At 39.4% G+C, this 27407-nt stretch overlaps 2 protein-coding genes across 9 annotated transcripts in view; one reads left to right on the top strand and one right to left on the bottom strand.

The window, feature by feature from the left end:
- The first annotated feature begins 1753 nt into the window (after positions 1 to 1753).
- PIMREG (PICALM interacting mitotic regulator) lies at positions 1754 to 8681 on the top strand. Of its 6 annotated transcripts, none has more exons than XM_035561124.2 (6): positions 1855 to 1935; positions 2497 to 2815; positions 3946 to 4286; positions 5212 to 5307; positions 6173 to 6219; positions 7630 to 8681. In XM_035561124.2, exons 2-5 carry the CDS (start codon positions 2525 to 2527, stop codon positions 6201 to 6203), a joined length of 759 nt encoding a protein of 252 aa, XP_035417017.1. In that variant the 5' UTR covers positions 1855 to 1935; positions 2497 to 2524; the 3' UTR covers positions 6204 to 6219; positions 7630 to 8681. The 6 variants fall into 6 exon arrangements, with proteins under 6 accessions (XP_035417012.1, XP_035417017.1, XP_050570723.1 ...); XM_035561123.2 differs by having other exon boundaries at positions 1910 to 2419; XM_035561119.2 differs by lacking the exon at positions 6173 to 6219 and having other exon boundaries at positions 1754 to 1935.
- A 5987-nt stretch (positions 8682 to 14668) lies between these two features.
- The window catches only part of PITPNM3 (PITPNM family member 3), an 85757-nt gene continuing 73018 nt past the window's right edge, over positions 14669 to 27407 (bottom strand). For all 3 annotated transcript variants that reach the window (XM_035561156.2, XM_035561157.1, XM_050714765.1), the window contains exons 11-19: positions 26753 to 26947; positions 25860 to 26008; positions 23597 to 23713; positions 22440 to 22556; positions 20058 to 20206; positions 17649 to 17798; positions 16602 to 16785; positions 16089 to 16217; positions 14669 to 15683 (exon numbers count right to left, since the gene is read on the bottom strand). In XM_035561156.2, the coding sequence (XP_035417049.1) occupies positions 15375 to 15683; positions 16089 to 16217; positions 16602 to 16785; positions 17649 to 17798; positions 20058 to 20206; positions 22440 to 22556; positions 23597 to 23713; positions 25860 to 26008; positions 26753 to 26947 (1499 nt within the window). In that variant the 3' untranslated portion in view covers positions 14669 to 15374. The remainder of the gene's footprint in view (positions 15684 to 16088; positions 16218 to 16601; positions 16786 to 17648; positions 17799 to 20057; positions 20207 to 22439; positions 22557 to 23596; positions 23714 to 25859; positions 26009 to 26752; positions 26948 to 27407) is intronic.

Genomic DNA, 27407 nt, shown 5'->3' with positions numbered 1-27407 from the left:
CATTCAGAATGAATTTTCTTCCCATCTCTACAGTGCATGTGTCTTACTTATCATGTACACTTGGTAAATCACTGCTTAGCTCTTGGGGTTGAAACTCAAGGCTCACTGGCTGGCATGACCAAAAGACAATGCAACTCAAAAGTAGATTATGCCAATCTCCAGAAAAAAAAAAAATCTACCTTTCCTCCCTTGTATGTGTTGCGCTGTTGGCGTAACAGAGATGAGACGGTTGGAGATAACAGGCACCATAAGAAGATGAAGAAATGCAGATCCTTGAGAGTCTGTTTACAACTGCAAAGTCTCAAATAGCTCTAAATTAATTCTATTAACTGGCTTAAAAGGACAGGCTGACTGCCTAATTCAGCTTCTGCCTGCTGCTTCCCTTTTGCCTTGGGGTTCTCACATACATTATTTCTGTGTCAGCACGTGCACGTTGTTCAGTTAGCACCATGTCTATTCCTGGTTGTGTTTGTTTGTTTTTTTTTTCTTTTTTTCTCCCAGATCCAAAATACAGATCCATAATCTCAGCCCTCAGGATAAACCTTACAAAGTGAGCATGTGCCTCTGATTACCACCTGACTTCCACTTATTGGGGAACCAAATCTCCCCTTACCCTATGAAGACCTCTTTGTTTTGCAGAACTGCCAGTCATTTAGGAAGTCTGTAGATGAATGACCACTTTTTTTTGCCCGTCCATGTATTCAAGCCAAGTCGCAAAATATGGTGGTTCAGGCTGCAGGTTGCAAGTGAAAGGAGCCTGAAACCTTCCCTAGAGTGACAGAATTGGGCATGGGGAAAGTCATGACAAAGTTGCAACTATCTGAAAGCCATCAAGCTAATGGGCAGAGGACAGCAGAATAGCATATATGGCTGTAATACATAGAAATACGTTTCTATTAATAAGGGACTATTTCTTGGGATGTACTTGCCCACGTTAAAGTTTATGAATACAAAGGGGTACAAACGCTGTCAAGTGGAAATTTTAAAACTGTAGTGCTTTGCAAGTCCTAGAAAGTATGCTTACAAGCCACTGGCATGACTTGCAAGGTATTCTGCAGTGTCAATGGGCAAACCAGACGTGACTCTAGGGTAAGCACTGGCTATGCAAGGTGTCTCTACCAGTCAGCTCTGCATTTGAAGGAACATAATCACATTTGGGGATAAAGAAAAAAAAAAAAAAAGGAAGCTGCTACAGCTCTTTCCAAGAGCAATTTTTCAGGTACAAGTGTTTTAAAGATAAATGCGTTACTTGTTTTCCTCTGGGGTAGGATGAAAAACAAAACTAACAACACTCTCAGCACTTGGCCTTTCTTTGCTGCCTGATTCGCTAGAGGACCCCCCCAAGCAGTTTCCAGTACAACACTGTGTACTTTCACCAGCTCTATCTCCTCCAGCAACGAAATACGCCAGTGGGGCAAAACAACAACAAAAAAGCCTTCCAAGACTTGTCTTATAATTATCAGCAACAACAGACGTGGTCGCGTGGATTCCCAACCGGGCAACCAGCCTGTGAATACCTTGCTATTGCTGCTGGGGCAGATGCGCTCAAGACCGCTAAGCTCGGGGCGGTGGGGACAGAGCGGCGGGAGGCGCAGAGCGCTGCCCGCCGCCATCACCCCCTGCAGCACCCGCGGCCGCGCGGCGGCTGCGTCTGGGCTCATCGGGACAGGCCACGCGCCTCCCGCCCCGAGCGTCACGCCGCGTCACGCCACGCCGCGTCACGCCACGCCACGCCGCGTCACGTCACGCTCCCGCAGCTGCCCCGGCCCACCCTGGGCAGTGGCCGCGCGTCTAACGGCCTCCGAGCGCGCGAGGGGCGCAGCCAATGGGAGCGCGCGCGCGGCTGCGCTGGCCAATCCAGAACGCAGGGGGGCGGGGCGGGATTTGAACGCGGCGGCGGGGACGGCTGCGGCGGCGGCGGTCGGCCCGGTCCCGGTAGGTGCGGTCCCGAGCGGCGGCCGGAACGTTCCTGTCGCGGGCCGCGTCCCCTGCCGTACAAGGGGGAGGCCGTACGGGGCTTGAGCTGGGACTCCCCCAGCCTTGGTATCGCCGTTACTGTCTTTCGCAGCCGTGGTTTCCAACGTTTCTTGCGCGTGAAATAACCGCGTCGCCTGGGCTCGCCGCCTCAGCTGCCGCGGGCCTCAGAGGACCGGGGCACCGCGCTGTGCTCGGTAGCGCCGGGCTCGCAGCAGCGAACTCAACCCTGGGGCAGCAGCTGCTTCCTTCCCGGTATCCCGCCTGTGCAGGACTTTCCGACGTAAAATAATCCATAGCGATCGGCAGCTTACCAAAAAGAAACCTGATAAGCTATGGATGCGGGACCTTAGTCTGAGACATCAAGAAACTTGCAGTTAAATCGCATTCTACCTGATGTGCTTGAGGCTCACAGCATGCCAGGACTAATGTCCTTGGAAATGCAGTATGTGATATCCAATCTCTCCTTTTCCATACTGATGCACTTTGCTCTAATTTTTGTTCTTATTCTGATTGTTTCAGAAATAGATTGACCAAGAACTGGAACAAGATGGTATCTATGCTCAAAAATGTCAAGGCAACAATGGGCTGGCGGAAACACCAGCTCCTAGCTGACTTCGATGAAAATGACAGCCCTGTACCAGACAAATTCAAGAGAAGGGCTTCTTTGAGTTCTCTCAATACCATCCGTATGTCTCTAAGGAAGCGAATACCATTGAAACAAGTAGAGCTGAATTTCCATGAGACCCCAACTTGGGAAAGTATGGAAGCAAGAGGAAAGTGCCAAACTCTCCAGAGTATTACAAGAACAGCAAGAAATGCTTTTGGAATGGTGTCCCAGGTACTTTTGCCTTTGCACTGGAGAGTAGGTAGTTTATTTTGTGCTTCAACTTCAGTTCCAAGATTTCTGGACTCTGATATAATGTATTCCAGAGAGTTTATTCTATGTATGGCACAACACAGTGGTTGGCTCATAGCTACTCATTAGTAGAATGTTATCCTTGCTCTAGCAGGATAATCCTTGCCATTATTAGCCAGAAAAATTATGGTTCTGGCAAAACAGGGAAGAAGGTGAAAAGAATAAACATGAGAAATCGTTTAATAAAACCCTTTTCCCCTACTGTATTTCATCATGTATGACAGAGCAGCCTTCATGAGGAAGAAGATGGGTAGAGACTGCCATTGCTTGCAAATGATTGTTTCTGTGAAATGCGTAGCTTTATACATATAAATATATATATATAGATCTTTCCTGCACCTGTGCTATTTATTAGCATGTTCTTCATAACAGACAATCTAAATTTGGACTGGCAAAAGCCAGTAGGTGGTAGCAGGATAGCAACCTAAAGTTTGCACTGCTCTTCCTGTTGGAGGCAGACTCTAGGCATATCAATTACGTATCAGAGAGCCTGTCTCTTTTCTGCACAAAAGCAGCAGGCACTTTCTTCCAATGCCTGCTGAAGTCCTTGTCAAGTTCCAAGGATCAGGGGAGCAAATGATTCCTAGAACCCAAATTCAACTACAACTTCCTCTCAAGGGGGAGTGGAGAGGCAGGTGACCTATTGTCTCTTATCACCAGTGATAGGACCCAAGGGAACTGTGTTAAGCTGAGGCAGGGGAAGTTTAGGCTACACATCAGGAAGAGGTTCTTCAGCAAGAGGGTGGTTGCACACTGGAACAGGCTCCCCATTGAAGTAGTCACTGCACCAAGCCTGTCTGAATTTAAGAAGCGGTTGGACTGTGCACTTAGTCACATGGTCTAAACTTTTGGGCAGACCTGTGCGGTGCCAGGAGTTGGACTTGATGATCCTTATGGGTCCCTTCCAACTCGGGATATTCTATGAAATGGGTAAACCTGATACGAGAATGAAAACTAGGGATTCAGCTCAAATGTTCCTTATCTTTCTGTTTCCAGACTCTAGGCTGATTGACTTCATTTAGCTTAACATGTCTGTCTAATGCACCTTTCAGAAAATACAGAAGACTCGCCAAAACCCAATACACTCGACTGTGGCCTTTCCAGATGGATCTGTTGGTAGGAGAAGCCATGCAACCAGTTTTTCCAGGAAAAGAAGTACTATGCCTCAAACCCCTTGCCATAACAAGAATAGCGTTACTCCAGCAGCCAGTTCCATGGGCACCCCAAGATCCAGCAAAAGAGCCTTGCTTGGGCCAACAAGGGTGTCAGAACATAGAGAATGGAGGGGTTTCCCATCCTGGCATGGTGAAGATGCTGTCCCACTCCGGAGATCAAGAAGAGCAGCAGCGCTTAAGAGCCCCTATTCATCACCTGCTCCTGCCAGCAGAATGACGTAAGCCACATTTTTTTTTTTTTGTGTAAACCTTATTGCTTTTTTTTATTACTGTGATTAGAGTATCTTGTAAGATGAATGGCAAGGTATGAAGGTTGTTATCCTATTCCACTGAAATGGTATGCTGTTAGGATAGTTAGGAAAGTAGTAGTTACAGGTTGCTGAATAGAAAGGGGCTGAGCGCTGCATAAAGCTGAACCATGAATGTTCATTTTGTGCCATGACAAGAAAGAGCTTCCTTTTTAATCACTCTCCCATTGGATTAGAAGGTTTACAGCATGTTTCTCAGCACCAAACCATATCTGACTCTAGGAATATACCTGAACTCTTTGCTGTTGCTTTTCTGGTAGAGAAGCTCTCAATGCATCTTCTACGTAGCTCTATCTTGCTAATGCTGCTATTTGTATTTCAGAGATACCTGAAAGAGTTCTGCCTATGCCAAGCTCTTCATACAGAGTAGGGAGATTCCTCTTGCCTCAAAGATTTAACACAAATTAGAATCATAGAATCATCTAATTCAGGTTGGAAAAGACCTCTAAGGTCATCTAGTTCAACCTTTAACCTAGCACTGCCAAGTCCACCATTAAACCGTGTCACTAAACTAGAGAAAGGGTTGTGAGCTAAGGTAGTATTTTATAATGTACCAGGCATGCTTTTGTCTCGGTCAAAGTCATGTGAGAAATGTCAAAAGCTAGAAGCTGTCTAAACCTCAAGAATGAGACCAGTCATTGAACTGGAGGATAGCTATCTATAGGATGAATGGAGATGTGAAGCAGCTGGTCAGTAGAATTAAGAACATAATTACTACAGGCCCAAACTTCTCTCAGTAGTCTGAAGGTAACTTGAGTTTTTACTGCAGGGATAGAGGCTATCACCTAGTCAGTCTGCCTGGTTTCATCTCTAGTAATAAACATCCTTTTTGCAGAGAGTTTGAGTGTGAGTTGGAACTGGTCTCCTCAGGGATTCGCCGACTGAAGCACCTCTCTCAGGCACTTGATGATGGTATTGTACAAGAGGAGAGGTAAATACTGCTAACAATACCCCAACTCTTAGCAATAGGCCACCTTCCACTTGAACACTAGGCCAAGTGATTGCTGTAACTCAGGATGAGGAATAGCTGCAGAACTTTCTCGGTTGTAACATAGCAGAGCCATTCTTTCTTCATGACACTTGTGCAGATTAAATTAGTAGTTGGACTTGCAGCTTCTAAAACCTGTCAGATACTCACCCTGTCTTCATGTTTCTTGCTGTAGAAGTCTGATTTTTCCCAGTCAGAGCCTAACTTTTACTTTGTATTAGAACAGTATCTTGCTACCCCTGTCTAAAAGAGCTGTCAATCCAGGCATGCCAAAAAAACAAACTCCAAACCATTGCACAGACACTTAGCTATCACTGGTGCATGCACATTTATAAGAAAAAAGCTTTTGTTATATATTTATGTTTACAAATAGCCAATTTGAACCATACCTCAAAATTTAGAGGATGCAGAAGCCTCTAGTACAAAACCTTGGTTAATCCGTGAAGTGATAGGCTGTTGCGTTTGTAAAAGTTATGTCATGCTGAAGTAGGCCTATTCAGTCAGTAAAAACTAAAGGTCAGGAGTTTCAATGCAGAACAGTTCCCTAAACCCCTTCCTCTCTTAGAACACTTGATGTCAGGCGTTCAATAATTAAGTCAAGGTACTTTAATCTTCTAGGGAAGGCTTAAGCATTAACTACTTTAATCTACAAAGAGATAAAGGCTTAAAATCCTGCACAATTCCAAAAATTCAACTTCTACCAATGGCACCATTTTTAGATAGTTATAGGTTTACTCCTGTAAAAGTTAATGTTAATATACATTGAAAATTTACTAAATCTCACTCCTAATATTCTCCCATCTGTTAGTGATATGACAGTTTCTCTCATTCGTAACTGAAGATAGTATCAACCAGGTAAAGTAGTTGTTCACTTACTTTGACTATACCTGCATGCACATGTGAGGAGAAAAACTGCTGTTTGGAGAGGGACAGACATATTAACTCAAAGTTTTCTTAAAATCTTATTGTGTGGAACCAAAGGGTTCTTTCCCTCATATTCACTGTGGCATTCTCTGCTACAGCAGATCATTGTGCAGTTGTGAAGCAGCCTCTGTATTGAAGATTAGTGAAACCTTGCACCTTTGCAGTGAACCATAAATTGGGCTTCTATGCAAACAGCAGCTTTTTTCACCCCAGATCAGAAAACTACTGGTACTAATGTCTTTGTCACTTGATCTCAGTTCTTACTGATTAATAATAAAGATCACAAAGCATGACAGAACAAACTGTTACCGTGAGCTAATTTTACAGCCTTTATTTTCCATCCCTAGCATTGTATCATCAGTTAACATGATGCTGCGACAGAAACAGTAGATGATACCTGTGTTGCTGGCATTCTTAAACACAGTTGCACCTAAGTGGATGGGAACATGAATTCTTTGCTTCGTGTTTCTGAAAATCACCTTCTAGTATCAACTCATTGAACCGTTACCAGGTTTACTATGAGAATGTCATAAGAGCCTTGACTACCTTCACTGTGATCTGTGTTGTGACATTAATATCTTCACCTGTTAACATCTGAAGTATTCTTTTTGTTTAAAGGGAAAGTTACATCATAGTTCCTATTCTTGCAATAAAGGTATAAGAACTTGATTTCTGTAACTGTTAAGGAAAAAAAAAAGTAAAATGCAACTCTCTCTGCTACCTGGGAGCAGTTTCAAATGCTTGATTGAAGCTTCCAACAGCTATGTGTACTGCTTCCTCTGAGTGATTTGGTCCAGTTCTCCTGCCTGTGTAGATGCATACAATGTGCTCCAACACTTGCTCGTTTGTAGGAACCCTATTTGGAATAGCTGAGAAATACATTTTTTTGGAGGTGTGCTTACACTCACTCTAGCACATTACCTTCTCTTGTGGTATTCAATTGCCATGAATTATATTATTACAGCTTCCATTTAATCTTTTCCATAATGAAACAAGCCTTTCTTCTCAAACTGATGATGGTTGCCAGCTCCATGCATTGCTCAGATGTATCTGTTTTAATGAATTACATTATATCACAAGAAACGCTCTTGTTGCTAGTTAAAGTATTGCCATACTTAATTTTTGTACTGCCATTTCTGCTCATTGAAGGTAACTACATATTTTCTTGCTAGTTTTCAGAAGTGTTCAGTGGAAGTACACAGGTCCAGACCACCTCCCTCCTTACTCCCAGATCTTGTCCTTTGTTGCTCCTGTCTGCCATTTTTCCAGCAATTTGTGTAACAACCAGTTACTTAACCTTGTCGACTTCATGCTACTAACGGTAGTCTTGTTCTTCTGCAGGCAGCATGCGATATCAAACTACTACTGTCTAATGGCACAAAACCTGCAGTCTGTACATCAATCTCAGAAATCTTCTCAGGCTATCAGAAGGCAAGCAAAGAAACTGTTGAGCAGTTGGTACCTGGACAGAGATGGCTATAAGTAGTGTTGGTTTGAGTATATCTGAAGGAAGACTTCGACTGGGACCTGAGAGACTGTACTCTATGCTTTGAACATAACTGACTACTTTGAATAAGCAATTATATTTTAAAAATCTTTCTTAACAAAGCAGCCTGGGACTTCCATTCCCTTGCTTTCTCTTTTAAAGTCAAATGAAATTTGTACCACGATGTATTACCTCCTACTGAGATAAGGGACCATCCTGAAAGTGGCTTTCATAGGCAGTAAGTACTTTGAAACATATGTTGCACTGACCATGGTCAGAGAAAGGGTCACAGATTTATAATATACTAAAAGTAGTGATCTGTTATTTTCAAAACCTAACTTTTTTTTAAATACTAACAAACTAAAAGTTAAGCATGACGTTTAACTGGAAGTTAAAGAAACAATAATTGCTTGAGTTCTGACCACAAATGCCATTCCAAGGCAACAGGTTTCTGTGGAGTCACTCAAGCCACAATAGTGCAGCCACATTAGGACTTTAACTCACAGCCTAAGGACTGCTGTTATGTTAGCCCAACTTGTCTTTCAAACTAAAGCAAAGATTTTTCAAGCTTCTAGAATTCAACACCAGGGCTGTTTTCTATGGTAGCAGTTTTGTGCAGTCTTTTGGAATTACTTTCACTCTAAGATGTACCTTCAAACGAAAGACTGAGTTGGTAAACTTTTATCTACAATCATTTTTAAGATGCACATATAATTTGGTAAAACTGGAACAGCCTAAGTTTTAATGGTATTAAGTACAAATATGAGAAGCAGTCATGTTCAATTCTGATTTATGTGTAATTACTGATTTTTAAACTTGCTCCGAATTTTCTTTTCTCTTGTCAAACTATCAAATATTGAAACAGTTAATAAAGCCTGGAAACATCCCAGACATCTAGGCTTTCAGATGACTGGTGTGAGCTTTAGTTTGTGTGATTTTTCTGAAGTAGGTTTTTGTTTGTTTTTGTGTTTTTAAATAAAACACCACCAACAAAAAACTCTTCTTATATGGAACAGTACCTTGAAGTTATTCCTTGCATGTACTGAATGAAACTCCTTCATAAAGCTTCCACAAGGATGGTGTCTCATTATTGAAATCTCTTCTTGTATTACTTCTTTTCAAAAAGGAGGATTGGAGGTCACAGGTTGACGTCTGTTCACAGATCTAAGTCTTTATTTCAGATAGTCAACCATATTAAACAGTTTCTATACTAACACCACAAATAAAAACAGTCTGGGACACTACTGGCTTAAAGGCAAGGAAGGTTTTATTTTAGTGGCTAATATAAGATTTTAAAAACCAGCACACGTCAAAATCTATACCAGTTGTAGAAATCTTACTCCTTATTTCATATTAAGAAATTCATTATTGTACATTTTTGAATCTTTACAAGGCAGCCATAAGAAATATAAACATTTTTCACCAGATAGAACCTTCTCACTGACAAACATTATCTAAAAGTATACACTTCATAAAATTATAGACTGAAAGAACATGTACAACTTCGTTTCCTTTTAGGAATTCAGTTATAAGAGGACTGCCTCTTTCCCTTCCCCACAAATAGAAAAGTTTATACAGAAGGCTTGGGGTTCTGTGAGAAGCCTGCCATTCTGGGTCCTACATCAGTCCTTGTAGAATAACTTATCCATAAAAGTTGTGATTTTTAAATTATGTTTTAGTGTTATGATCTCTGGTACCGCAGGTCACGGTAATCTTGCCTCTCTAGTCCGTGCCCTCCCTCTCCCCTCTAAGTTCTGTACAATTTTACAAATAGGAACTTATCTGCCAGAGTTGTTTCATATTTCCACCACCTCCACCCTCCCCAGACAATGATACCCAGTTTCAAAGGGAGCTTATTGGGATAAATACAAATAAACTATCAACCCCTTACCTTGGACTTGGTCTAAAATGAGGGAAAGAGAAATACCAACACCTGACCTTCAATTCCAGAGTCCATAGCACAGGATTCTAGCTGGTCCAGGCCATTTCCTAGTTCTGAAAAAAAAGGAGCTCTTTTCATCCAGAAAAATATATTATTACTTTTTTTTTTTTTTTTTAAATGGGGGACTGAATTTAGGATCATCAGTAGGAACCTATAGTTACACTTGAGTGATTAAACAGCACTGAAGTGAAATTACCTTGTTAAAACTACAATTTCTGCTGAAACTATGAACAGACAAGGAGGAATCATTGCTCTTACAGACGCTGAGGAGGTAAGTTGGAAATTTTTGTGTTTAGGGACTTCTATCCTGAGACAGCTCCAGATGAGGACGAAGAATGCAACTTTCTCCCCTGTGTGCCTGAAATGAACAATTCAATGCAGAAGTCCTGATTTTAGATCCCACATTTCAAGCTCTAATCAGAAAAAAATGAAACTATATTGTATAATCTCTTCTTCTCTTCATTATTAAAACAATTAGATTATTACAAAAGGGCCCACACTTGAACTGTCTAGCGCTTTTATAACATACTTACCTTCTCTGTTGCAAAAGGGGAAAAAACTGGGGAAAATCCTATTTGCTCAGTAACAATTGTTGCAGTTAAAAATTTCTAAAGCTGAAAATACCTGTTGTTTTCAGGTATAATTAAAAATGCTTAAACAAAGTTTTTAACAAATTTAAGAAATTAAACAATACAAAAGGACAAATTTCACTTTTTCTTTCTAAATTTATGCTGTGAAATACATAATAACGTGAAATAACTATTGGGTATTTGCTTAAATTCACAGCCATGCTCTGGCCTTAAGCCTGTAATGTGTAAATAGGACAACTTGTTCCCTAAGAAAGGCAAACAGGATATTTTGCAGAATGGTGGACCTTCAAGATAAATGTCACTGGATTTTAATAGTAGATTAAGGTGCGCCAAATGTCTTTCTCTGTGGTTTACTGGTAGCTGCACTTCTACATAACAAGTGAAAAGTTTTACCTTTGTTTAGAAATGACTTCCCTAAGTAGTAGAGGCTCAGGAGAAGCAATCTGTAAGAATTAAGACTATTTTCATCCAAACAAATCAAAATGGCAGCTTTCATGAACCCCAAGGAACAAGAGGAATAGTTAATGCCATGTCAAGTTTACAATTAACAAAATTTTATGCAGAAATAGATATAAACCATGCCACAAAACTAAACAGGCATACTTTAGTCAAGCAAGAATCTGTCTGAAGCGCACTAGTGTACTCAGATACATTTTTTTTAATTGAATAAACAGCCATTGTTTTCTTTTTAAAAAAAAAGCTTACAAATTTGCTTTGAAAGCAGAACTTCACTTAGGTTGGCTTTCAATAGCTACATACATACAAAATACACCACAGTGTGAAGTTGTGTTTTCACAATATCTCAGGTAAGTCTAAAACTGCTATTAGTCACAGCTTTTTTTTTTTTTTTTTTTTTTTTTCCAGAATACAGTAATTTAAAAATGGGTATATATGAACAGGGCAAAGAAGGAAGAGCTTCCAGGTGTGGTCTACTTTGTACTGTGCTGACTTGTACTGCTGCTTCAGAACCCAATTGAATAAATGCAATAACAGCTTTTTGTTTTATGTTTTGCTTCTGCCTCCTCCAATAAGTTGATCAAAAGATTAAGTGCTTCTCTGTAACATACTGGAGGCACTATATGTGTTGAAAACTATTGATGGGTCTAGCTTGTGTTCCTTGGACACCCATAATACCCACAGCTTCTCTGAACATTTCCCTTCTGCGTATGCCTCAACACTTACACAGCCTATAAGGTTTAAGGAAGTGCTGACTGTACAGAGAATGCAGCAATGAGGCTCAGTAATCAGAAAATAATAAAGGACTGCAGGTTCAAATTCAGTCTCAGTGAATGGCCTGATGAAGAGAACTGATAATCCCTCTGTGAAAGCAGAAGTGAAACTGAAGGCCAATGGCAAAGGGAATGCCAATGAACTGTTGCATGCAGTTTCACGTGGACAAAGTATAAAACCAAGACTGATCAGAAGGCAATGTTTCAAGAGAAAACATTGAAAAGTTATGCTGTAAAACTAGTGTTTCTAATGACTGGGGGGAAGAGGGGGGGAGGGAGCGGGGAGGAGGGGAACTAGTGTTTCGAAGTACTTGAGGTCTCCAGCCATGGTCACAGAGTATTTGTTGAACCAGCCTAGTAAATCACAACAATATCTTTCATAGTCCCAACTCCAACAGAAGTTTTGTGCCATTTTAGTGGCAATTGGTTAGTGCTTTCAAAACAATTGCATCTGATGTCTCAGAAGCTCAGTTACTAATTAGCATGAAGTCTTAACTTTCAAGCTGATGCCTGTATCATTGTTCACCAAAGTGCTCAGTTGGAGGCATGTGTTCAGGAGATAAACCACTCAATCCCTGAGCAATAAGTAGTGTTGGTATTACGCAAGGGCCACATAAACCCTTGTAGGAAATGAAGTTAGGGAAAATATTTTCAGCTTAATTTCAGTATGATGTGTAGAGACTATGAAATTGTTACCACTAAGTCAAGCATACAATAGCATTTGTTTTACTACTTTTAGTTCATAATATTCTTATGGGAAGCCAACACAATGACTACTGTAAATGTGACCCAGAAATTAACAGAAATACACAAAGTGAGAGCTTTCAGGACATGGTTCCCTGCAACATGCCATTGTGTTAGCAAGAGTAAAACAAACTTCAATAACCTAGGAGATTTCTCTAACCTTGTGTTCAGAATCCTAAGTCCTTTAAAGACAATCACAGAATTACACACAGATCTCCCTTTTCAAAGTAGGTAGGTCTTAGCAACTTAAATAAAAAAAATAGGTTTTGGAGTCTCTGCCTGGTAGAGGTAGACAGTTAAAGCAACATTAGCTTTGAACTCTAGAGCAGGCACAGTTATTACTCTGAGAAGACATGCTACCCAACACCCAGTTCTTTTAAACAGTAACTTCAAATTTTGCAGTCAATGTTGCCTTTAGGTCCCTTATGTAAATTTCAAATTTGTCTTGTAAATGCCACCATCTTTGGATTCCCTCCCTCACCTATTTAAAAACAACAACCAGGAGCATGTGTGAAATAACTATATTCTATTGTCTTGCTCTGTCAAGAGCCAAAACTTTCTCTCAGTCATTGTGCAATATGAAAAAAGAAGGCAGTCCCCTGGGACTAATAAACAAAGACTGCTCTGCAGTATCAATTATTTACTGTTCAGAGACTGAGCTACTGTGGCTGGTCTTTTCAGAGGATGTACTCAGGACATCTTTTTTGTTGGTACCTGTTAAAGCAAGATACATTTCGTAGGAAGGGAGCACAGATATAAAGAGGCATGCATCTTTCTTTACTACCTGATTTTTTTCTTTCCTAGACAAGCAGCAGGAGAGAAAATTTCATCATTATAATAAGTAGCCTTCACTGCTCTAACATCTTGTCAGCTCTGGTACCTATGATAGCACTGAACTGACTGGAGGGACATGGAGCCTGCTGTCTGGTGTTAACTTGTGCAGTCTCCTCCTAGCTGCATAGGACAGGAAAAGAAATGTACAATGATCAGTATATAAAAGACACATTGGGTCAAGACAGAACACTGAAAACTACTCTAAATTTGTGGGTTAAAGAGCTAGATGTGACACTACTAGGAAAGCATTTGTAAACCTGAAGACTGCTTCAATGTAGTTTGTGGAGATCTTTCATTTAGCTTTTGTAGCTGGCTGACTTGCCAACAGAGCATAACAACCCCAGCCCTTGTATTGCAGTTACCTAATGAATGTGAGCTACCAAACTTCTCATAGCTTTCCTAAATCTTCAGCAAAGATTACTCCTTCCCTTAAAGGAAGCATTATAAAAGAACAACTTTCTGATGTGCCAGAGATCTTTCAGGAAGTTTGAAATAGGTAACTGATAATCTTGGTAAGTGATAAGCTTAAAACCAAGAAAGAAAGAAAGAAACAAACAAAACCCTCAACTTTCAGTTATAAGCTACTTTGCTGCCTTTTAGGGCAAAAGCCACATTACTAGGCCCTTCAAAAAGCACGCTGAAACTTTTATGTTAACAGGAAGTTACTGGGTTTCCTTCTGCACCATCAGAATACTTTTCTATTGCATTCCTTTATTGTTTTACATAGTAACTTTGAAATCATTAATCAACAGGCTTCTTTCTGTTCCAGCTATAGACTAGGAAAACCTGAAAGTAAAAGGGTGGGGATGACAACCCCCAACTCCACAAAAGTGCATGTGTTGGGGAGAAACCAAATCCCCCTACTGACTTCCAGTTTTCTCAGGGTCAACAGTCTGGAGTTTTAATTTTTGAAGGAAAAAAAAATTTGTGCACTAACAACTTCATTGCAGGTTTTGAAACATGCATCAGTTCTATCATGGAAGTTCTCTTGGTGAATTTATAGTTTGGTGGAAATATTTGCATAAAGAAGCTGCAAACTGCAGCTATGTTAAACTAATTACATTTAGTTTAGAAATATTATCACCTAGAGAAAACTTCACACATTTTTACTTTTAATAAGTTAATTGAGAGATCTGAGATAAATTTAAGTCATTAGGAAAATGTCTACTTGGCACCTGTAGTTTGTCATCTCCATTCTTTGAAGCCCATAGGCTGTAATTCTGACTGCTACAGATTGTCTTAGCACAGCAGTTGCTGTAAAGCATGAGAAGGTAAATAATTTACTCCCAGGAATTCCATTAGCATTTATCACTTTTTCCTCCTCCAGTTTAAAGTTTCTAGTTATGGAAAAATTGGTTGCTCTGAAGTTTGCAGATCCTTTAGTAAAAAAGTTCCCTTTAGGTTACCATCTTAGGATCTGTGTTTCAGACTTAGATGGTCAGAGGCATCTCCTTACTCACAGTAGTTAACACATTTTGCACAGTCACCAAGTTCAACAAAACAATGTGATTTTTGTACACTTGCACATCACTTTGTATACAGCAACACTACTTCAAACCGTGGCAGAGACATTTATTTCTAACACGAAGCATTTATGATTTGGTTCATAGGTGGAGTTCTCCAAATTACTTGATGTACAGCACTTCAGACAACACGAGTGCCTATATCTGAGTCCGTTGATCAACAATGTAAGCTGAAAGGATAGCCTGGGTTAAAGGCACCCAACAAGCACCTTGCTGTACAAATTCTGATTACCCATTACTGTATTCCCTCCTCCTCTTCCCTTGCAAATGTATCTCTTTATCAAAAGTGAAGTGGCAGCAGATAAAACTAATGTTTAAAGTGCAAACTTTCCCTGTAACCTATGGGACCTACTGTTTATACTGCTTTGGGTGCAGCTAGTTAGCTGCTACCACAATCCTTCTTTTGAATAAAAAACAGCTTGTTGCAGCTTTTTCTCTTATTGCACATTTTATTGTATCTATTGTACAAAATAACCAAAGATTTTTTTTCCTGTTGCTTTGATGTTTTAAGCACTTGCGATAGTTTTAGATTGTTTTAAAATTTCCCAATAAACATGTCAAGAGGAACGAACTGGAAGTTCCCTGGTTGGTAATAAGAAGGCATTTTCTAGAGCAGGAACAACTCCAAGGTACAGGTTCCCCTCTACATTTTCTAGTTTGAAGCTGCCTAAATATTATCTTTGAGGCATGATTACAAGTTTAAGGGGGTGGCATCCAAGATCTACATCCCCAGGCTTCCTAGGGGACAGATTCAAACTTGTGAACTCCACCTCTAACCCAAGCAATGGAGGGCAAATGTCTGTCATGATCTTTGTCTGATTCGGGCTGGCTCTGGGCACGCTCTGGTTTGGGGTTTGAAGAAGGTGGGTCAGGTTGCTGCACAGACATAGTCCTGCGGAGGTGGTTTCTCTTGCGCAAAAACTCAGGTTGGGAGTGAAGGCCAAAGCTGCCTTTTCTCAAGATCATCCGAGAGTTGTTCTTTTTGGGTCGTGAATGAAGACTGAACTCCAGTGAGGCCAAGTGGGCTGCATAACCCTCACTGAGGAACTGAAACAGGAAGGAAAGAAAGAGAGTGACAAATTACTGCTGCCTCAACCTATGAGCTCTATGAGGAGTTCAGTTCCTATCTTTTGTAATGTAGTTAGATATATATAAAAGAATTAATATGTCTCCTCTCCCTTTTAATTTCAGTGAATTGTTCCATTTTTGTTGTTCAGCAATATGCAATGCATGCACTTGCAGATACAACCTGTGACCATTCAATTCTTTTTATGATTCACTCAGCCAGAAAATGCCTCATCTGAGACCAAAACTGCCCTTCTTTCTCTGAAAGACTGTCTCTGCTCTTTATCTTGCGTGTGCGTGCAAATGTGTGTGCGTGCACCCATTCACACACATGCATTTCCTTACTCCTCCCACGGACTTCCTGGTTGAGCAGCAACAGTTACTTACTTGACACTGTGCCTGGTATTTCTTTGTTGATCGTCCAACTATGTAGATCTGGGATGGCGACAGAGCCAAGACATTGTAAACAGAAATATCCTTCATGGAACCATATGCAGCACAGATTTTGATGTGGCACTGAAAAAAATATTACTTCCAACGTAAATGCTCTGACTATTGAACAACATGCACTACAAGGACGGCACTTGTCTTGCATTGAAGCAACAGACAAACTCACTGTTAACAATGCTGTAAACCACACACAGCTAAATCTGTTTGCCTGCATGCCAGCAGAATTACAAATATGCAGAGAGGAAAGAATAAGCAGTTCATCAATTTATTTGTAATACCATACGGCAGGAGGTACCTTTGGATATTTTATTTAGCACTTCCTACTCTTTGAAAAGCAAGAAAAGAAAGGAGGAATGGCAAAAATACTTTATAATGGCCAGTAGGATTTACTGTTCAGTCAATGACATTCTCTAGAAAAAGGTTTCAAGGACATAAACTGCTTTCTAGTACCTCTTGCATGAGATTCCGTAGAAAAATAGTCTTTTGTCGCAGTGGGTCATGAACAAGTCCATCAGAGAAGAAGATCATTCCTTGTGGGAAGTTGTGTTGAGACAACCATGAAACCACACGCTGCTTTTGCATATCTGGACGGCCAGTAATATAGATAATCAGATATCCCAGGTCCTGCCAATGTCTGTCAGAAACAACAGATAAATTACATAGATGCAGAAAAAGAAATAACGCCCAAAAGACAGATTAGTATTTCTTTGCTCAGCATGGATCCAGTCAGAAATCAGACATAACCCTTCAACAGGTAGAAAGCACCCTGTCTGCTCCTAGTGAGAAATTATGCAATTATCTCTACATCTTGAGGGAGATGGCATAAAGCAAGTGATAGTCTCATACAATATGTTATGTAAAACATAATAGCTATTTAAAAACGTATTTAGAATAGTCCCTTTTACTGTACCTCAAGTCCTGCTACCTTTGAAATGTATTGCAAGATTCTGTCATTTCAAATGAAGGGAATGGAAAATCCTTGAAAACTGGCATCTCTGCATTCCAAAATGTGAGTTGTATTTCCTCACCCAGTGCAGCGTTAACAGACTTGCAAGAATGAATTAAAAGCATTCTGACTTTTCATCCATAAAACACTCCTATGCTCACGGTGCTTGGTATTTCTGGAGCAAAAGTATGTCCTTACTTGAAGTTAGTGAAACACAAAATACACTCTTTGCTAACCACAGTAACAACTGGAATCATTATTAATTAATTACTCACACTTTAACACCATGTTCATTTGAATATGCAATTTTCAATCATTATCCAACTTAAACTACAAATTTCCAAGTAAACCATAGCATTCTAAGATTCCTCTGAAAATCAGACAGGCCTGTTGTCCAAGAAAATACAGAAACATACCTGCAAAGCATTCTAGCCTTTAAAGAATTTTTGCATATTTAGTTTAAAAATTATATATTCTGTCCTGTTCCCTCCTATTGCGTTCAAACAGAAAAGTCAGAGATTGAGAAAACGAAGCATGCAAACTTCACTTACCTGACAACATCAACAGCCCCAGCTCGGACTTTGGGATCACTTCCCATAATTGAAACACTTGCTGCAAATGAACCATCAATGCTGAACACAACACATTCCATTCCTCGGGGAAGCACAGTCAGATAGCTTGTGGCACTGCTCTGGTCCCCTCTGGAGAGCCAAAGGAATAAACACTTTTTACAAGCATGGTGTGAGAATATTTTCTGCACATTCTAGTTAAGGACTGTCTAGATCTGCAGTTTCAAATATCTCTGTCAAGTAGGTATTCTGATTTCAGTCCTACGTGGGGCAATTAAAACCTAAACTTTTAGGAAATTGTTTTCCAAAAAAAAATTTGAAAGCTGACTTTAATAAGAAATTGCATTTGTACAAATACATAAAACAATTCAAAAAAAAAAAGCGCCTCAAGAACTCAAACTTTGGATGATATCTGTCTATATATACACATAGATAATATGTGAATTCTCTGTGGATCTACATAGCACACAGAATCACAGAATCATCTAGGTTGGAAGAGACCTCCAAGATCACCTAGTCCAACCTCTGACCTAATACCAACAAGTCCTCCACTAAACCGTATCACTGAGCTCTACATCTAAATGCCTTTTAAAGACCTCCAGGGATGGTGACTCAACCACTTCCCTGGGCAGCCCATTCCAATGCCTAACAACCCTTTCAGTAAAGAAGTTCTTCCTAATATCCAACCTAAACCTCCCCTGGCAGAAATCAGCAACTTTTTTTTTTTTTTTTCCAACAGTCCACAATTACTGGCAAATTCTCAGAAATTGCAAGGGAAGAACTGATATGTACCTTTTATTGGCATCTTTCCGCTTATAACTATCAGCTTTTCTCCACTAAATAAACATTAGGATAATATTAGCATTACCCATCTCTCTATCATTGCAAATTGCAATGGAAATGCCAATCCAGAAAAGTAAAACAAACCAAAATAACCTACCCCTAAACAGAACCAAACCAAAAGAAAAATGCAATTGCAGTTGGCTTTTCATATAGAAAGGCATGTGAGATGCCATGCCATCTTCTGTTCATGATGACCTCCCCAAGAGGTTTGGACTCTAATAAAGCACAAAGTGATCCAAAGTCTTATCATTCCACGATATCGTGGTCCTTAAAAAAATGTAATCTGAAGACCACATTGTCCTTCCTTTAAAAAGTTGATCACTGTATGATATAGAAATTTATATACGATGATGAAGATTCTTAAAATATGTGAACATTACATTACGGCTTAACAGGCAAAGACAGGACAACTCTCATTCCTGTTTGAAACTCATTCCTGCAGTCTAAATGCCCATGGGAACTTAGCTACCCGGTACACCTTAATTTGTGTTCATATAACTGTCTTTTCATAAATTGATGGCTTGTTATACTACAGTGAAGTAAAATATTTCTTCCTCCATTAGCACTACACAAGACTGTAAATTGACTTTGGACTTGATTATGGGTGGATAATGTCACGTTCTGTTTCAACTGAATGCATCACTCTGACTGTGCCTCCAAAGTAGAGACTCAAAGAAAGCTGTAAAACTATTTGCTACTCGGGTATGTGATTTAATTCTAAGTGCAATATTAAATTAATGTTATTTATGTATTTATTTTAATTCAGCATAGGAATTAAACATCAGAATTTTTAAAAGCACAGCTACCCTAGTCTTGCACCTATGCCAACAAATCTTATTTCGCACATTTTCATTTTTTATACGTGACTTAACATAGTGTTTTTTTTCAAATACAGGAAAACCAGGAGAGTTGACTTCAATAAAATGTTACTCTGAGATACTTTTTTTCCCCCCACTTTAGAATAAACCTGTTCTTACGTACAGAATTAAAGTGACTCTTTCAATTAGCCTGCTATCAACACAGAAATTGCTGGCTGCGAATAAGACAGTAGATCCTCTACTGTTAATTTCAACAATAAAAGCTTCTTATTGGCTTGAAGAACATGAAGCCATACCCTTCAGCAATCTTTTCCTCAATGAAGAAGCTCTGAAATAACCCAAATCATACACTCTTGCCATAAGAAAACTGATTAGTCATCCAGTCATCTTATTTTGCACTAAATAGAATTATGTTGAAGTTTTGTGTTGTAGGAAGGATAGATAAGACCCATTGGGCTGGACACCTGTAAGCTGGCCGGTAAACAGATGACCACTGTTTCAAATCTAAACTGATAACACAGCAAGAAGACCAAGAAAAATAATTACATTTGTCACTGGACAGCTGAGGCACAAATAAATTAAATTATCTGCCTAAGGCCACACAGAAATCTGTTGCATAATATAGAACTGACCAAATTCCCCCTCCATACACACTTCAATCTTATACATGTCGATGCCTTCCTGATCACAAGAGCCCATCACACCTGTAGTTCCAGCTTAGAGTTATTACCTGACCACCATTTTGATGGGATACACACCAACTCTCAATCTCTTTTGTTTGGGTATGCTGTAGGATATCCGGCCACTGCTGTTGGATATCTCTGTGTCAAAGTACACCCATCTACCCGAAGATGGCTCAGTCATTATGAAGATATCAACCTGCAAAAACAATAAAACAGGTACACAGAGGGTGCCTACTATCACACAAGACCTGCCAAGCCTAAATCCCAGTAGTATCTCAATTGTGTCTTGTACCAAAAGCTAACAAAGAAGTTTCAAGGAACCTTAAAACTCAATAAAAACTTCATAGAGGGTCCTCTCAATTAGAAATGTTTCCTAACACACAGTACAAGAGTTTATTGTTGCTTTGACCATTTAAAGCACCCATCTTAGCACTGCCAATGTCAAGAGCATATAGTGCTCAGGACTTTAGGAGGAACATCAAACTAGAAAAAAGATCATTTCAGCTTGTGTGTGTATTAAGTTTTTGCATATTAAACCTACAAAAGGGAAAAAAATCAGCTGGTTATTAAAAGATGAAATCTTTCTCAAATCATAACATTGCTTTCAAATGAAAAGCCTAAACACCTCAAATTATCAAGATTTTTTTCCCTGAAGAGGTTTCGTCAGTGTTTTTCTTCAACTTGAGTCACTCAAGTGATGGGGATGCTTTCAGGTGTTTTTTCAAACAAAAAAAAACAGCCAAAAACCAAAACAACAACAACAACAAAACAACAATGGGACAAGATTGAAGCAGTGATTGTCTTAAAAGTATAACCATTACCCATGATGATAGTTCGATTTGTACTAGTACAAGGCATGCTGAATACTGCAATAGAATCTTAGAAGCAGCACATCACTTAAGTCTTGTGGAATTAACTGATGAAGCCCAGCAGTGACAGAGGTATGGGATATTGTATCCTGTATTTCAAGCCAACACACAGCAGCAGCTGACATAGCTTTTGTGACTGTAGAAGAGTTCTTTGTCACATGAACTGTATTTCAGATAGATATCACTCAAGTTCTCTATGGCTGAGGCTGAATGGAAAACATTTTACAGTGAGGTCTCTGCTAGGGATGGAAGCAATTCAGTTGAATGATGCAGTCTAGACTATCAACTCGAAGACACTGGTCAAGGCTTCCAAATGCATTATATAACACAATTTTGAAAGATTCCTGTCTTTCACTAAAGTTTGTTTTTTTTTTTCCAATTACCTCTGAAAATTTAACATACCAAGAAGAGAGCAATAATTTCATTGTGATGTAGGCAGAGAGTGAGAATGTAAATGCTGATCTCAAAAGCAAGAGCTTTACTCTGGCTGAGTGCAATAGATCTAGCTTATATGTAACTCAGCCAACATCTTAACTCCAATATGTTGAAGCCAGGAGCCTGAGTACATTTGCAACAGTTGAGAGGATCATCTCTAATGCATGGCACCACGATCCTTAGGTTTTTTCTACCGGAAATACCACTTCCTGCTTAGTAACATGAAAAAAGGTAGGCAGCAGAAGTCTTTCCATAGCCAGTTTCCTAAACAGTGCAAAAGGAGATGGAGAACAAGGGAGATTTACCATACATAAAGCTGTTATCAGAGTCATTATTTAAGTGCAGATTGCTCTAAAAGTAGACTGCCCAATGTTGAAAAGCAGGAAGCTGAATGCTCAACCCAGCACGAGGTTAATGCATCACCTTAGCAGCATGGGCCACCCACAGAACAAGCAAAGCGAAGCCTCCAAGCTTCAGTTTTACCCTCAGTTCAGCAATAATGCTCTGCTAATTTCCATAAAAGCTCTTACAGTCTATTGAATATGAACAAAGAGTTCACTTAATGTTTGGCTTTGCTAGTTTTAAGCCTGGCTGCTGCAGGCAGTGTTAGGAGCACAGACGGTTCCAACCGTGGCACATTACTTCTTCAATTCTACAACTAATCTTTACTCTTCCATGTATGTGAGAAACAATAGCAACCTAACCTACAGCATCACTATTCCTTTATTTACTTGTCTTACCTTGAAAGGAAGATGTACATTTTTCTTCTAGTGATTTGCCAACTGTTAATAAATTCTTTTTTTGTCCTTCCTCAACAAGTTAATTTTCTGCAGTAGGTGGTGTAAACAGATGATGGGTTCAGAAATGGCTGCCCAGCATACTTTTCAGTAACAAGAGGAGATGGCCAGCATCACGTAAAAAAGATGATAGCTAGGAAAAATGTCAGCTATCCAGAGAGTGTGCTTACAGCATATTTTTGCTGAAGTGGTGGGAGACTAGTGACGTAATCCCCCTCACTGTAAGACTTTCTTTGGTACTATGAACTACATGTGCATTACATTCAACAACTATTTCTAGTAAACACTTATTTTAGAAAAATAAGGAAACAGGATACTCAGATTTTACCTTTTCACCTGTTAAAGCTACCATGTCCAGAGGCCCATACATAAAGCGCCCAACTAGTACCTGAGGACCATCTTCTACAGCAATGATGTCATTAGCTCGATGATTAGCAGTCACATTCTGAAATGAGAGCAAAAGGTGGGAGGGGTAGAGTTTTCTTCTGTAGTAAGGCTATTGTCTCTATTATGTTGTTATGAACAGTAACACAGAAACATAGTCCAAGACAGTGTGTTTGAGGTACATCTCAGTGCACCTTAGAGTACCCATCAAAACTGGGCTTTCAGGAATGGCCAAGATTCCATTAATGGTGCATTCCTGAACAGAGATTCTGTTGAGGACACACAAGATGACCAAATAAGAGCATACGTTTAAAGTAAATGCCAATTACCTTTCAGAACACGTGGTGCCATAGATCCACATAATTACATGCAAAACATTCATTTTATGAGGCACTTGCACTTATTTTTAGTAGCTCAAATTTTTCACACTAAAAAACAAGCAATCCTCCCCCAAAAAAGTTTTAACTGATGAATGGGAAGAATATCTGCAACTTGGCACATCTTTCAAACTGATAATACATTTTTAGCATAGACTGGACACAAGCTTTTACTGACTGATTGTCATATTTAACCCTGGTATGCACTTATGCTCTGGAGCACAACAAATCCTTATCAGTACTTATAGCGGCATTCAAAACTTGCTAAAAAATTGTCTAAAAATTAACAGCGTAATTTTGCTAAGGCAAAAAGGTCAGGATTTCAGTGACATCCGAAAGAAATTTCTCAAGTCATAAATTTTATTTATTTATTATTTAAGCCTTTATTTGATACTTGTAATTGAAGTGGCATCTAAAGAAAGAAAACATATTTTCTTGGGTCATAGATCCATTTATCATACAAGAAAATAGAAGAACAACCTCTTTGCTTAACTGAAATGTAAGGTCCTTCAGTTATTTAAAGAAAGAAATATACTTTCTCCCAACGTGTAATGATAAACCAAGAATAAATTGTTCCTATTCCTAACTGTTAATTTATTTGTCTCTGGATTATGTTAACAGTTTTCAGTTATGTAAAATTCACATTTTAGGAGATTAGACTCCATTTAAATTGCTACCAAACCCAATTTCTATAGCTGCCATGGATATTCAGATTTATACTTACTCTCAATTTGACATGTGTCCTTTTACGTAGCCATTTTTCTCGTGGATTAGATGGGCTTAGTGTTGCTGGATCCAGGCTGTTGTTCTCCTTGAAATTTACATTTTCATACCTCATCACCTGAAATTATATTAATGTTTTAATAAACCATGTGTTGCTTGGAGAGTCCTGTAATTGGCAAGGAAAGGAGTACACTGCTGCCCCTGCTGAATGACGCTGCAGAGCAGATAGCACAAGCAGAGCAGAAAGATGCACAGACGATATGTTCACATTAAGTGGTGGCCAAAAGAGTGAAAGCATTTTATTTGTCTATACGATTAAGCTCAGGTCCTTATTAAACAGCTTTTCCATTCACACCACAGCATGCACATTGGTTTACATTCAAATCCTTCCCTGAACGCAAACAATAGGATGATATCAAGAGACACTCTCTCCTCATTGTCTGCAAAGTCACTAAGGCTCCTTAAGACCATGGAAGTACTTGTTAATGCCCTTTATTGAGCAGAGGTCAGATTCCTGACTCTATCTGTAATGATTTTCTATTCATAGGCCCAGACAATGTTTCCTATTGCCTTCTGGCTATTACTCACCACTGCAGTAGGGAACAGGAACGAGATTTGGCTTGTGGCTGGTAACATGGTTTAATCTAAAGGTAAAAGGACTATAGTTTGTGAACATGCAGAACCCTGTCACATCATGCAAGCTACATTTCCTTATGACCTAAATATCACACACTTAACCAACAAATTTGCTTGTTCAACTTATATATTAGAGCCAACCCACAAATTTCAGCAAGACATGGCTTGCAGCTTCCATAATGGGACCAGGGACAGCTTGAGGCTAGTTCAGTTTGAATGAGAAATGGCTTTGTCTGTATCTTTCACATGCTAGCAGAAAATGAATCAAGTTGGACAGTTGGCTTTCTATGCTGAAGTTTTCCAACCCTGGTGCCATCTGGAATGGTGGCCCGAAATCCCTTTGAAAGCTGTCTGATGTGAAGTCCATCAAGTAAAATTCTGTTGCATTCAGCCATAGAAAAGCAATTGGCTTGCAATGGATCAGAGTAAGACTGGGAGGCCAGTGTGTTTTTTAAAAAAACTGTCATAAATTCCATTCACCAGAGGGCATATATAGGAAATATATGCCTATAGGGCATTTATGAATCACTAGCCTTAACCTTAACAGGCAGCAAGGCAGAATGTCCATCATTTGCTGAAATTAACCAGTCCTTTATGTAGTGTTATAAGCTCACATATTGCTTTAGAGGAACGTTCCAAATGTGTGAATGCACATATAAGGCTAGATAAGACAAAACACTGCAACTTAGTATGGATGAACAGAAAGCAAGGATAATAAAGCAGGAATGATTGCTGACAGAAAAGTATCAGCAATACGCTTAGGGAGGCATTTGAAAGGTGATATGCGAGAATGTTCTGATGGACTCAAGGTTAAAAAAAATCCTGAGAGAAAGAGATGACAAGAGCTATAAGAAAGCTGCAAAGGAGAGCAGAAACATCTACATGCAAATATCTAAGACCCTTTAGGAGAATAAAACAGGTATCTGCATCCTGACACTTCCAGAAGAAACTTCTCTACTTTGGGATGAACAACAAATAAGATTCCTGTTCTGGAGGCTGTTCTGGTTCATGAAAAACCCATAAATAGCTTTTGCTTTGCATTGATTTTGGTGACACTAGTTATAAACAAAGTTTATTACGTTTTGAATGGAATTAGATATACCAAAGGATGCTTTGAAAGGACAGTGAGAGGCTGAAGGAGTCTTAGAATTTCATCAATTAAAAACATCATTTCATCATTCGCTGGATGTAAAAAATACACTGATTCCTGAGTTAATACAAATTAAAGTGCTTGTAACTAGCTTCTAGGGGAGGGACATTGGTTTCTTGGTGGGCCACTTATCCTGAAGGTCACATTCAAATCCACTAAATTTTTTTCAACCCAGGTGAGATTTCTCAGCCTCATGACCTTCTCTAGAGATCAGAACATGGATTAACTCTAGGTCACTCACAGCTGTTGTCTAAATATTGGAACAGTAGGAACAAGAGACTCATCATATGCCTCAGAAATAATTTCGGAGGAGACAGTGCACACAATGCCTGTAAATACACTAGTACAGTTACAGGAGAGACAGCTAAGCAACTGTTTTTTCTTACACACTTCAGTTTCAGTCTCCTAATTTTTCCTTATTCCCTCTAATTTTGAGAGGGATATTTGCTGTAGAGAGAGAAAGAAAGAGATCAACCACCTGTCTCAAAATGAATGCCACAACGTCTGTTGATTCCCAGTAACTGGCATGGAAGAGATGTGGCAGGGCCACAGTTGGAAATGCTGTCAGTACATCTGGACAATACAAGGCATAATCAATTCGTTTTGTTCCCCACCACTTTGCAGTAACTACAAAATAAAACAAAAGAAAAAAAAAGTATCACATTTCTAAAATATACCTTAGCAAATCTCTTGCTGTTTCTGTGTTTAAGCTAGATAACAAAATAAAATCTTCTGCTTTTTTAATCCTGACATTTACAGTCTGTTAAAGGCATCAATCAAACACAAATGTACTGTTTTCACTGATTGCATAATCCCTTAAATGTCTGCAATCAAAACAGCCCTCCAAGTTTTGGGAAGCAGAGGTTACCTTTCCATGATTCCCTTTGCTTCCTGGTCCATGGAAAATGTACAGTGAAAGACCAGTAAGTTTCTGATCGTGTTACAGAGTAAGAGTTGCAAATGCTTCCCAAACAATGAATACGATATTGATATGTGTCTACAGTCTGTAACAGGAGAATATATTGATCTATAGCACTTATAGTTATGAGTAACAATTCTTATCTATCTATATTTCTTCATGCCTGGACCATGCTTCTAAACCCAAGTTAGTATGAAACCCATAATAACTATTTCCAAGTGCCATTTTAATATAGAATTGTGACTTCACTTCTATTACTTTATCTAAATTATTACAAACAGAAAAAGGAAGTTAAATTGTGTTACTTAAAACCACAGCAACTTAGGCTGTTCTCATTTTCCCCAAATTTCCAAGTAAGTTATTTTCCTTTTCATAATAGTTTTCCACAGAAAGGAATATAGGGAAAGGGCATTTGCTATATCAGACAGCGCACGTCACTAGGCTTCACTCACTGTTGGTGAAGTATGCTGATGGCAAACTCTCTGTTGACCCTGAGTTTTCGCTGTTTGTGCTGGCCAAGCTCAACTTTCTCTCTTTTCCTTGTGGTTGATTAGATGCGTTTGGAGATTCAAGACTCTCCTGAGCAAGAGTTATATTCAAAGAGCTGCTCTCAAGGAACAGAGCACTGTGGTTTTGGATGGCATCACCTGCAGGTCATAGAAATGAAAAAACAAAACAAAACAAAACAAAAAAACAGTCACCACCACCAACAACAAAAAAACAATGGGATGAACAACATGGCTTTGAAATTATTTTTGAAACACATATTTTTAAAATATAAAGCTAATGATCATTTTCCTTAACAACATCAGATTTAATAACCACAGATGAAACTCCTTCAGAGTGAGAAGGGCAGCATGAGACAGCACGACTAAATGGAGAAAGCATACCCTACTGCCATAAAAATGCAGTGGCAGCTAAGTAAGATCTTCCAAAATGAGTAGTGCTGTTGGGAGGCTGCTTCCCACTCAACCTTGCCTATTTTAAAGTCACTCTCTGAGAAGAGCTATGCAACCCCTGGAGTCTGTGACACTCCTCTTGTTTTCCTGAGGTGAGCGAAACAACTTGAGAAAGAGAGCGTTCAGAGAGTTTATCTACTGATTTGCA

Source organism: Cygnus atratus, chromosome 20 (genome assembly GCF_013377495.2).
Source record: "Cygnus atratus isolate AKBS03 ecotype Queensland, Australia chromosome 20, CAtr_DNAZoo_HiC_assembly, whole genome shotgun sequence".
Classification (NCBI taxonomy): Eukaryota; Metazoa; Chordata; class Aves; order Anseriformes; family Anatidae; genus Cygnus; species Cygnus atratus.
Note: the sequence above shows the minus strand (reverse complement) of the source record. Positions and strands in the feature narration are given on the sequence as shown.